Genomic DNA, 12,778 nt, shown 5'->3' on the forward strand with positions numbered 1-12,778 from the left:
TCTGCTAGTAAACACAAGATGGTTTGAGGACGGGGTTAAAACTCTTATTTTATAAATGCCCCGGTGAGTTAATCTGTTTAGACCTTGTCAATACTGGCCATGCTGCTTTCAGAAGGAGAAGCTGTAATAGAGTCTCAGAGTGACTCTCTTCTTTGCTCTGTTTTTCAGAGAGGAGTCACTGTGATACGAAAAACCAGAGTCCTTTTGCACGTCTCAGTACAGATTAGCTTGTTCTGGCCAAACTGGTGTTGACTACTGACAAGGCTGTCCCACAGCTTATTTTTCAAGGCCAGGCTTGTGGTGTCTAGGAGGCTGGCTGGGAAGAAGCTGCTCTGTTCTTTGGGAAAGCTGCAGCAAGATAAACGGGGTGGCTGCTCGCTAAACCGAGATTAGCGCAAAGGGTTGAGGGAGACCATCGCAAGTGCTTACTCTGCGTCCTGGGGATGTGCGCAGGTCAGTAGGTATTGACCTGGAAGGGATCAGGCGCTCCTGAATTTCTTAGCAGGTGACTTTTTGTTAAGGGCTGGCAGGTCAATGTGAAGTGGTGTGTGCCGGAGCTGCCCTGAGACCCCTGTTAGCAGCCAATTAGCTAAGGAGTGTACGGAGCAACACCATCACCTCTCAGAGCTGTTAGTACCGCGCGCACCCATGTGGTGTGCAGAAGGAAGACTAGCCACTTGCATGGCAGTGGTTTTTCTTCTCCTGCTCTGGGTCACTTGGAAAGCTTTCTGGGGGTTGCATCCGTGTACTGCGTCCCCGTCAGCCTCAGGGCTCTCGGGGGCTCAAGTAGGTGTTTGCAGGCTGCACTGTTTTTCTGGTGCCTTTCTCCTTAAGGTTTGTGTATCAGGGAAGGGATGTTTCTAGGAGAGCTGTCCGAGGTGCATCGAACGGAGGAGTGGGAACCTGGAGTTTGATGCAGAAAAATAAGTCTGTCTGTTTGAAAGAAGGACGTGGGTGGCTGAGTGGCTGAGGATAACTGTGAGCCCCTGGGCCTGGGAGCGGAGCTGGAAGCACGGGCTGGTCATCAGATCCTGGATGTAGGCTCTGGTTCCTGTGACGGAGGATGAGATAGGAAACCCCATGGTGGAGACCAGTGTGGATTCCCTTGGGGGTTTCCAATGGGGCATTGATCAAGCACATGCTCTTAAAGACCACTCCAAGGCTTTGATAACCTAATGAATCAGCCTGTGTCCAGAAGCTGTGCGTGCAGATGTTGAGGCTGTCTTTGTAAGCATTAAACGCCCTCTTCAAAGCGTTCTCTGGGAAATAAGTACCCTTTAAAGATAAAGACATAATGCCAGGCTCCCTGAGTGACTCTGGTGGAGCCTGCAATTGCTGGCGAGGCGGATGAGTGAGAAATCTGCCTCGCAAGCAAGCGAGGAATTCCAGAGAGAGACGGAGAGCCTGGGAGCGCAGGCTGGGAGAGTGCTTCGGGAAGGGGAATTCCTTGGGACTCGAACATCGCAGGTCCGCAGGGGGGAGATAGCAGCTGCGAAAGCTGGAGGATCTTGGAGGGAGCATGCGCTGAGATGTGGGAATAGATCAGAGCCTCCTTGTCCAGCCTGCTGTCTCCAGCAGGGACTGACACCAGCTGTTTCCAAGGACAACCAAGGCGTATTTGTTCCCAGTATTTCCATGTTGGCTGTCTGGGTTTCCCCTCTGGAAACTCTGCTTCTTAACTCCTGTCGTGGTCTGTCTTTTTGGTTTTGTGCTAAGACAGAGAGATTCCTGGGAGGGGGCGGCTGGAGGGGCACCTCCTTCGGTGCGATGGGTAGGTTTTGCTGGCTTTTTGAGCGCCGGTGCACTCAGTGCATCGCCAGACTCCCCAGGGTGTGTGGGAGGAGACGGATCCATTACCACAACCAGCCCTGGCAATGTGGAAGTGAAAGCCAGGCATTGGTGCAGGGGAAGGGGAAAAATCGCAGGTCACTGGGTCTGAGCTAGAGGGAGGAGAGCCTAGCAGACGGGAAAATTGTGCAGGTACGTGCTCATGCTGTGTTTCCTATCCAGGGAGTGGTACTGATGGTACGGACCCTCATGGTTCTGCCTTGCTGCAGTGGCAGTTGTGACAAGCCAGGTCCCGTCACTGCTGGGATGTCGAATGTCTTGAGGGTGCTGTAAAGGCCAGGGCAATGGGGAAAAATGCCAGGTGGCTCTCGCCCTGCTGACTGAGGAGATGTGAGCTCGGCTGTGTTTGAATAGAGCAGCCCTATCTCACAGGTCAGGCTTTTGGTATAAGTCTCCATTAGGCAAATGGGATTTTAATGCATTGCCCAGGGGCTGAGGGAGCAGCGTGGCTGCGCGAGGAAGACGGGGGCCGGGCTCCTCGCTGGCGTGTGAATCGCAGCAGAGCCTGCTGGCTGCAGCGCTGCCAGCATCCAGAGAGCCTGTCCTGGGGCCTCCTTGGAGGCGGTGGGATGGTGCCAGCCCTCGCTCCACACGGCTTCTCGCTGAAGACTTGCAGTGTTTCAGGCTAGCTGTGTCCTGGCTCCCCCATGCCTCTGCTTGCTGCCTGCAGTGGGATGGGTAGTCGAGTGCACGCAGCCTGGCTGCTTCTCTGCAGGCCCAATTTACTAATTTCCTGATTCTTACAGATGTGCTCGGTCCTTTCTTTTTGAAGGCATGGACAGATAGCTGCAAGCAGTTGAGTAAGTGCATCTGAGTTAGCCACCTCTGGGCTGTGAGGCAGTAACAGATCTGTGCATATTCCTAGGCGAGGGCAGGCAGAAAATCATGTAGGACAGCACCAGAGAGCGCTCAGGATAACCAGTTTTATGTCACATTTGTTATCTACTAGGAGGGCTGATACAGTCTGGTTTTGTGTTTCAGTGAGTGGAGATGACTTCAGATGTGCCAGGTGAATTGCATGTTCCTGGAGATATTAAAAATCAGGACCTGATTCCGCATCAGAGCGTGCTGTTGGGGTATCTTGCACCACCCTGTAGTCAGTCTGTCATGCCCCACACTTACTGCTGGGAGAAAGGTCCTTGGTGAAGCTCAGCACAGCAGGGACAGAAAAGGTTTGGGCTGGCAGGAAAGGAAGCACAGAAACTTGATGGCTTGAGATGGGCAGAGAGGGTGGGCTGGAGGGAGGCAAGAGCTGGTCTCTCACTGCAGTGGCTCTTCCAGATTTGGGGTCCAGCTCATGCCCTGCTCAGGAGGAGCAGGGATGCCACTGGCTGTGGTCTGCCTGTAGATGTGTGTGTGTGTGTGGGGGGGGGTACTGGCTGCCTGTTCCTGCTCCTCTTCAGGATTTCTGTCCCCTTTTACCCCCCTTTTCTGGGGCAAATAGATGGATATAAACCCCAAATTGCTGCTGTTCAGCCCCTTGCCCCTTCCAGCTGCTGCTCCAGATGCAGGCTACGATGGAGCAAAATATTCGCTAAGGCTGTATCTTCCTTGCCAAGAGAAGGTCTGAAGAGCAGTTTGGGGGCTCGTAGGCGGTCTGTGGTGTGCGTACGCAGATGCTGTTTCCATCAGCATTGTGTTTATAAATTCCCTTCTCAATGAACCTCCCTTGTTCTGCACTTGGTGCCGTTGAACTTGCCCCCTTCCCTCCTCCCCGTGGTTTGCTCTGTGTCCTTCTTCCAGAGAGGCACTGCTCCAGGCTAAGGGCCCCAGCTCACTCGCTCGCTTGCACCCCTGTGTCCCGCCCACGCTGCTCATGTTGAATACCTAGATTATTCTCCCGCCTTGTTTGTTCTTCGAAGGCAGCTTGCGGGGAGGATGGAGGCGGTGCAGGCTCACCTTTAGTCACCCACTCCGTCTCTTTCCCCTCTCTCCCTCCCTCTCTTGTTTGCTTGCTCGGGCTTATCTCGCCCCTGCGGATGCCTGTTTTGTTTTCTGCCTTCCCCTCTCTGTGCTTGGAGCGCTGAAGAGCTCTCAGCTCTTTCAAGCCGGAGATAAGAGAAGCGAGTGGACTTGTTTTCCAGACCGTGTGAATGCCGATATAATGGTGAGGCATGCATGGCATGCCTGAGGCTAAGAGCAAGGGAAGGTGAATGAGGAATGAGCTTGGATCTGGAGCCCTGCCATCTTCCCATGCTTAGGATCAGACCTGGAGATAGCAGCAATATTGCTGGGGTTATCGGACCTGCCCTCTGCTCACCTGCCTGAGGTTCCTCTGAGGAAACGGTCCTCTGAAGCCACCCCAGCAGGTCTGGGCTCATCCTATAGTGACACTAGAAGGATACCAGAGATGTTCCTGATGTGCCGCTAAAAGCCCCTCTGTTGTCCGGCATCCCTCTTTGTACTGTTGGTTTTGTGCATCTGTGTTAGGTGTTCCTCTAGCAGGATCTCAACTGTGAGCAAGCTTGGGATTGGTTTTGAAACTGGAGGGAAGCAGCATCAGGAAGTCTTGACCCAGCCTTGAAGTGACTTGGGGGCAACCGTGGAAGGTATGGGGAGGCTCTGGTGTTGCCCTTACGCCACTCACTGGTTGCTCTGCCCCTTCTAGCTGGGTGGGGAGGTGCTGCCATGGCCTGCAGGGCTGCCTGCTCTTTCTGGGTGAGTTTCCAGCAAGCCTGAGCTTGATTCAGCATGGGCAACTTTGCACAGAGCGGTGAAATCCTTGTCTTTGGCTCTGATCTCACCTCTTGCACACATACAGCCAGTGGATCTGACACTTCCCTTTGCCCAGCCTGAACTCCTTGCTGGCTTTGTCTCTGGTAGCGTGGCACCTGGAAAGCCTTGTGATGGAGAAGGCAGGAGAGATGTCTGGGGAACAAGTTGTGGGTCCATGTCCGCACTGCACCTCCAGCATCAATTTTTTGCCTGGCAGGGCTCCTTGCATTCCCAGTATATTTCAGGGAGGGGGACTTCAACACATGAAGGAGAGACTCCCTCTAATCATCAGGAGTGATGAAAGCCGCTTAGGCAAGAAGCGATGAGGGAAAAGTGCCTGACCGTGGGAAGGAGAGAGACAGCACAGATGGCATCATGCTGCCGAGCAACCTGCTCCTGCATTGGGAACAGACAGCAGTGACAAATGGACACGCTGGGGATACAACCCCAACCACTCCATAGAGCCTGACCTTGAGCAGGCGTGCCTGGCTCTGAAGCATGCCGGAGAGCTCTGCCTCTTCTCTTTCAGCAGGGGTCCGATTAGACCTATTTGCAGGAACTTGTTCAACCCGATGCCTCTTGCTGGAAGATGTGTCTCCTGATCAGCTTTCAGTTCTCTTAAACGAGGCAGTCGGTTTGCCTGCTGCTCGAGGCTATAAAGCAAAACTTGCGGGCGACAAAGTGAGGTGGCTGCAGAAAGAGCTCCAAGAAAGCTGCAGAGCTCCAGCCCTCCTGGGAGAGGGGGTGTTAGAGCTTAGAGCCTAATCAGCATCGTATACTTTTCAGGGCTGTTTGCTCCTCTGCTGTTGAGGAGGGAACACAGGGCGGGGGCACGGATGCAATCACGTATCTGCATTTGGTGTGGCGCAGGATGGCCCTGCTTCGTCTCAATCCGCTGCCTTTAGGGAAAGAGTCCCTTGATGGGAGTAAAGGGAAGAGCTCCCTTCTTTTTCCTCAGGACTCCTGGGTTTTTGACAGTCCTGCAAGGAGCTTGCAGGGGGAGCAGTGTCAAACCACCTGTGCCCAGGCCAGCAGGACCAAGGCACGTTAGAATTGGGGTTTAACCATGTTATGGGTGCCTGGATGCTAACTTGCTGGATACTTTACAGAGTCTTTGGCCAGCTGGGTTGTGCTCACCAAGACACACTTTAAATGCAGAAAAGATGCTGTGGCGTGAGACTTGTGTGGCAGTGAGCGTACTTACAATTACGTTTGACAACCTTACGGCAGATGGAAGACTTAGGCAGAAATGAGAGTGTGAAAACTATCTCCCAGGACTGGGGCTTCAAAAATGACTCGGTTCAAGTTAGAAGCAGTGTGAAGGGGAATTAGGACGTGGAGGTCCGTACACTGAGCATGGTGGATACTTGAAGGATAACCTGAGAGGCATTAGGAATATGCCTGTCCTTTGGCAAGTGAAGAGGAGGCCAAGAGACCAGCGAGAAAGTACAGAAGCTAATTGGCAAGGGAGACCCTCAGGACTGCTGGAGGTTCACCCGATGTGAGTGGGGCATCTCTTTTATGGAGCTGAGCATTGGCCTGCAATCAAACCGTTATCTGAGACCCTTTGTCTCCGTTCAGGGTGGCCCTGAAAGCCAAACCCTGATTTGGCTTTGTCCTCAAAGAACTGCAGTGGTGAGGTGCATGGGCTGGTGGTGGCCTGGGGAAAGGCTAGGCTGAAGTCAGGTTCTTTATCTGGACTACTTTGAAATGCCGCAGGTGATGGCAGAGGAGAGACTCGGGAGTCTTTTTTTAAAACCTGAAAGACCTTGTGGCTAGAAAATAACTCCTGAGGAGCAGTCCTTGCTGAGGGTTGATCTCGTGTGAGGATTTCTGGTCATGCCATGATGAATGACTTGCATCGCAGCAACGGTGCTCTTCTGGGGGCTCACCCTGCTAAGGCTTGTACGTGTTCCTCTTTCGAATGACCTTTCTGTGGTTACCGTACTTCCGCCAGGATTAACCCATACTTTCACTGCTCCATTGCCTCAATATCCTAGATTTGTCTGCCTCCCCATTGCTGCTTGAGCCCTTGTCATGAGGATCGAGGGTAGGAGCAATCCTGCTGCTTTGTTTGTGTCCCTGCTTCCCTCCACCCTCCATACCTCCCTCCATCAAAGCAACCAGAGATAGGAGGCTACGGCTGTGCTTTTAAGTTGAATCTCTGCAGCTGAAATAAAATTGCATATATTTGCATAAGGAGCATCTCAATTAACATATTTGTGGGTAAAGCTAAAAGGGCTGTTCATTTGGAAGTGAAAATGTGAGTGAAACATGGAAATGACTTCCAGCCCCCTTTGCAAGCAGCTTAATTAAATATTTCCTTAGTGTGTGCACATGGATTTAAGAAGCTATTGCTGTATATGTAATGGTGTGTGAAACTCCAGGGCAGGGAGCTGTGGCCCTGCAAAGCCCCAGGTGTGCGTTTGCACGCAGGCTGTCTGCACCTTGAGCTGCCTGCCGCGGTGGCTTGCTCCTGCGCCGTCCCCACACCTCTGAAGTGACAACTCTGCTGCCGGGAGAGGGATTCGGTATGCTAGGTCCCTCCATCTGATGAAGTCGCTTTTCTGGAAGGTTGTCTTTCTGCTGCCTTGTACTGTGATACCATGTTTTCCCTGTCGTTTCCCACGAAGGTAAAGGCGAAATGGCAGCCTGGTAATTTAGGAGAGGGATCTGGCTGAGCAAGGCTTCCTGCCTCCCACTGTGTTTAAGGGAAGATCCTACCTTTAAATATAATTGCTTTGGGCCTAATCCTGTTCCTAGTGAGATCAGGGAGAGCAGGAAGGAGCCTTTTAGGGAGGTGAGCAGTGCTGATGGTTTTTTTTTTTTTTTGCTCTTGTTTTTAAGCTAGGGTAATTATTTCTCTTCCCTTACAGCTCCTGCATCAGTAGCTTTTCCTGTGACCTAATCAGGAGGACAGGTTTGGTTGCATGGGATACACGGCATTTCGCAGACCTGCCCCATGAAGCCCGGCTGCGTTAATTCTGGGCCTTGCTGCCTTGGGACAGTGTTGGGGTAGGACTCAGTCCTGCTTGGCGGCAGTTCTGCTGGTGTCGTGGTTCAGTCGCTCCGTTTTGCAGAGGGTAAGGGCCTCCGCAGCTGCGTGCTTGGCTGGAGAAAGCCCTGGCCGGGCTCTGGAGCTCTGCGGTGATGGGGCTGGATGATCTGCCCTTGCTAACAGAGATACCTCCCAGGGCTCGGGCTAAGGTGGGCTTTGAGAGCATTTGGTGTGTTTTTGTGGCCCTGCCTAGGGGAGGGAGGACGTTCCTTGGTAGGGTTCAACCACAAGCTGCTGAATTATGGTACTACCTGGTAGAGACAGGGCTTAATGCCTGGCAAACCATGCTAGCCGGTGATGGCTGGCCCTAGGTTGTGTGAGCGCTTAGCGGGACTGGTGTGCCACAGAGTTAGCCCAGCCCTGTGAGCCATTTGTCATGGAGTAGAGGAGATACCACGGGGACAACTTTTGCCCCGGCCGCTCGCTATGCGGCATGAGCAACAGCTAACGTTACCGTAAAATTTGTCCTCTGCAACCTGAACTCCAGTTCGCCTCATCTTCCCGCTCTGTCTGGTTTAGGATGGAGTTGTGGCCAGGAAGGAGGGGTGCGAGCCCTGGGCTGCGGGGCAGAGGCTCCAGGATGCTGGGGTGCTGCTCGCCGGGACAGCTCCCGGGATAGCTCGCTGGGATGACTGCACGAGGAGGGAGCAATGGACTGAGGTGGCGCCGTGTCTCTGCCCGCGCGGGTCCCTTTGGAGGGGCGGCTGCTCTGCTCAGAAAGGCATCTGGCCCGTGGTGCTTGTTCCCTACCCGAGCTGCCCTGGTGCTGGGTGCCTCTGGCAGAGGGATTGCAAAGCAGGGGAGCGCGGCTCGCTGGATCAAAGCACGCCTGAGCTCAGGCCCCGAGGAGCTGCAGAGGGGAGAGGGGGATATGTACACATGAGCGTGTAACACAAAGAGCCCGGAGAGGAGGCTTAGGAGAGCGACAGAAATGTTTCAGGCTGGAGAGAAAGGGGGTGGGAAGCAAACACACACACAGCCGGCGAAGGGCTGCAGACAAGGGGGGCAGAGGGAGAGGGTCACACACAACGTATTGTGAGCGACTGAAAGGCACTACAGTCCTGAAATGTTAATCTGACCCAACCTTTAGCCAGTTATAATTTCCCTCTCAATGAGCGTGCATTAATCTGGCTTTCTCCCCCTTTTCTCTGCAGTGGAGAGCCCTTGTTCTGCTTGCTCTTGCTAAAATTGCCTTTCATGCAACCAAAATAAAGCTCCCAAAGTCTGGAGCTGAGCCCCCTCGCAGGCAGACGGGAAGGGAAGGGGTCAGCTTGCCAAATAGAGAATGGGAGTCACGCGGCCCTGCTGCAGCCCACGCGCGAGCTCTGTCCTGGTGAGAGGAAGAAGAGTGTGGCCGGCCGGGCTGGCACAGAGAAAAGGAGGAGATGGAAATGCTGCGGGCTCCATAATGGCTGTGGGCAACTTGGGAAGTGATCCAGGATGCCCAGAGGTGGGGGCAGAGCAGGTGGCTCCTGTCCAGATAACTGTTGCTTGCACAGCCCTCGCCCCGCTGTCATGTTTGACCGACCCAAAAAGCAGTCTGTGAAATGTCTCGGGGGGGTCGTTCCTGCCTCATGGTACCCTAACACTGCCTGCTTTGCTCTCTTTGCAGGTGCCTGTCCTGCGTGAACGGCTCCTTCCCCTGCCACTGGTGCAAGTACCGCCACATCTGCACCCACAACGCTGCTGACTGCTCCTTCCTGGAAGGGCGCGTCAACATGTCCGAGGTAAGGCGGCTTGAGCCGGGTCTTCTCTGCTCCCTGGGAAGCAATGAAGGAGTTGTGAGGAGAGCCCCTGGGACGGCAGGCTGTATTCGTTGAGAAGTGCCATTGCAGGGAGACTGCTTGGGAATTTGGGCTGAAGTCAGAAAGCACTTTAGGCTGAACGAAGTGAAAAACAAAGGCAAAGACATTTAATCATTTTCCTTTGATGTTTTTGAGGGGAGCAAGCTTGAACTGTCTTTGCAGAACAACTAGTTTTCAGAGAGGAGAAGGTTTAAATCCATAAAACAAACCCTTTGGCTGCACCTACACATTCTTTGTTTCTACTACTCTGCTAAGAAGCCCGAAGAACTTCTGTTGGAGTTTACCCTGTGCAGGATCCATACCGCTGACCCGGGAAATCTGTCACTCAGTGGGCCCTGGCAGGAGGTCCTTCCTCCCAGCCCGCCCTGCCATCGCTGGCTGAGCATCCAAGCAGGCGTGTTGCAAGCTCTTAAGAGCAAGGGCTGCAGGGCAGTAGGTCCATCACAAACCAGGTCACCAGTGCTTTCTTTGCTAGCCCGCATCCCTCCCCACCTTCCTCCCTGCATCATCCCATTGAAGAGGCTTCAAAGCCCCTGCTAAAGTAGAGGGGACCTTAACCCTTGCCGCGCTCTCTGAGGGCTTCCTTATGTTACTTCCTGCAGTGGGAGATGGGCAGGAGTTAGCCCAGCTCTTGATCTCTGTGGTTTGCTAGGGATAGAGGTGAATGCAATGTAGGGAGCCAGTACTGCTCCCTACAGTATGCTGTTTGGGCTGGTTCAGGAGAGGTCTGACAAATAGCCTGTGTTTCTGCACTAAATGCCAATTTTTGCCTGGAAAGGAGAGTTTTGGGGAGGAGATTTTCGCTCCCTTCCCCACCAAACTCCTGGAAGGTGACTCAGGTTGGTGTCCAGCAGCACAAACCCCTCCTGAGCACGCTGGTTGGTGCGTTCTTCCCTGGAGGGAAATAGTCCTCTCCTTGAAGTGTGGAGGGGTAAAGACCTATGGCACTGCTGCCTGGGTAAAACCTCTGTTGATTTCAGTGGAACCAGAATTTTGCTCTGATAGATGCTTTCTTGAAAGAATAGGCAAAAGCTGAAATACCTGCTGTAAGCCGATTAGAGCACAGCAAATTAGGCCCTAGCTGTAGCCTAATAACATACCCCCACCCCTATCTTGCCTGGGCTGCTGAGGCAAAAGAGAAAGTCCTTCCTGACCCCTTTGGGTCAGGTGATGTGCTAGAGTTGGTGTAAGATGAGGTGCTTCCCTCTGATGGACACACTGACTTGGAACAAGGCGAGTTCCCCTGTTTGGGGACTTAGATGACAAGACATCCTGAGGTATCTCTGGGGCAGTGCTGGCACTTCCTCTTTGCTTCCCTCTTCACTTGATCCAGCAATTAAGCAGTATTTGGGAAACAACGAGGCTTCATTAGCACAAGGCTGATCGTTCATCACAGACCTGAGCTTAACCTGATTTCCAGTCACCTGTAAAAGGACCAAGAGGAAAGGATCCCACTGCTTGATGTTTGCCACTGGGAACAAAGCCACGTACTGTCTTCATGAGAATGGTTCAAACGTGTGTTGTCCTGGAGAAAGTGTTTGTTCAAGTCATCTCAGAAAAACTTCTCCCGACTGGCTTCTTGGTCTCTGAGCTCTGAGAGAGCTTGTATCACATCAACCTCCCAAGCCAGGACTGGAGCCTGAGAGCAAAGGAGAATATGAAGGGCTTGTCTCCACTTCACAGATCATGCGTGAAGGCAAGCAGCCGAGAAGTCCCTCAAAATCTTTGCTGTCTTGGCTGACTCTGAGAGAAAGCCTGCCTCTGCATCTCCTAGCTTAGGAGGAGCAGTAACCGCATCTCTGAGTAAATTTCCATCTCTTATAATTTGTGTCTTCATCCTCAGTGGGGGCCTGTGGGCTTCTGTGTGCCTGTGGGTTGTTATCTTCCCTGTGTCCCCACGCTTACTTGCTGGGCTTGGCACATGCATGGAGGTAGTTGGCTCCCTCTGTGGCTGAGGTGTCCTCAGCTGTATTTTTCACTTCCCTCTTGCTATGTCTTTTCCCCTCCTGACTCTTGTCTCTGTAGCTGCTCTGAGCTCCTCACTGAGACAGGTCAAACTCCCAGCAGGGAACAATTAATTTTTTTCCCTCCTACCTTCCTGCCTCTTTTATCACTCCAGGAGCTGGGGCCCTCCAGGAGGGGACTGGAGAGCCGGGCTATTTCTCAGCCAGAGCCCAGCCACCAGCGGCACAATCGCTCTTGTGCCAGGGGAGGGATGGATGGAGGAGCATCTTTAGACACGGTGAGGCTGAGCCCTGCAGATTTTCCCTGTTTCCCACGGAAAGCCAGAGCACCTGTTCCTGCTGCCTGTCCGAGGGAAGCTGGCCTTGTCTACAGGGAACATTTGGGCTTTGCAGTCTCAGCCCATCTGATACTTGGGTGCTCCCCAGTTCTGAGTCTCTGTGGACTTCAGGAACGAAGATGTGGATGGTGTCCTGCCCAGGGTTGGGCTGGGATCTTGTGATCGTTGCTCTGGGCATGGAACTGAGCAAAGCCTTCTCTCAGCCAAGTGCATCTGGAGAGCTGGAAAAGCCCAACCATCGCTCTCGTGTGTGGGTAGGTGGGGCTGGCACTTCCCATTTCTGCATGGCAACAGGCAAACATTGAAAACGTGACTCTGCTTATCAAACAGCCCCTTCTCTCCCTGCGCAGCCAGCGTGCATGTAACTGCGTGGGTTGTGGCGTGTCCTTGCTGCAGCTGAAGTCAGCACTCTCCAAACTGGTCTCCTTGGACTTGTGGACATGAGAGAGCAGCGATGGCTTTCCCCGGCTCATAAACAGAGCTAAATTCCAAGTTTTGGCACCTTCTCTCACCTCCGTCGGGGTATTACCAAGCACAGGGGGTGATATTGTGTTCATCGGTGCTTGATGCCGATGTGCCCCAGACAGTCTGTGTGATGTGCGGGCCAGAACAAACCTGGCTCAACTGCCCAGCACAAGGGGGAATTATGTAATGTGAGCACATTAGAAAAAGCTATTTTCTCCCAGCTTGTGCCCTGAAGAAATCTGGCGAGGAGTCAGCCTGTCCCAGGCAACATGGAGCCCTATTCTTGAGGTCGCGTTTCCAGCCAGCTCTGACGTCGCTTCTGCAAACAGGACTCTCAGTGCTAGCGGTTCCCAGACCACCGGCTGTCTTGCAGCTCTTGTGTGTGCCCGTTCCCATAGTGGTCGCCTGCCGAGGGCATGGCGGGCAGACTTCTGGAGCTCTTCCTCCTTCCCCGCAGGGCAAACCCAAAAGCCTCTGGTCATACCCACTGGCGTCTTGTCTCTGGGACGCGTGCACCTTTCCCAGAGGATAGAGCTTGTGAGCTTGTGTCACTTCCGAGCATGGGCAAGCTGTCCCCCGGCAGAC

At 53.4% G+C, this 12,778-nt stretch overlaps 1 protein-coding gene across 1 annotated transcript in view; it reads left to right on the forward strand.

Annotated features, from left to right (window-relative positions):
• The window catches only part of PLXNA1 (plexin A1), a 165,309-nt gene that overhangs the window by 89,080 nt on the left and 63,451 nt on the right, over positions 1–12,778 (forward strand). The window contains exon 9 of the mRNA XM_068906774.1: positions 9,234–9,348. Coding sequence (XP_068762875.1) covers positions 9,234–9,348 — 115 coding nt within the window. The remainder of the gene's footprint in view (positions 1–9,233; positions 9,349–12,778) is intronic.

This window comes from Struthio camelus, chromosome 14 (genome assembly GCF_040807025.1).
Source record: "Struthio camelus isolate bStrCam1 chromosome 14, bStrCam1.hap1, whole genome shotgun sequence".
Lineage (NCBI taxonomy): Eukaryota > Metazoa > Chordata > Aves > Struthioniformes > Struthionidae > Struthio > Struthio camelus.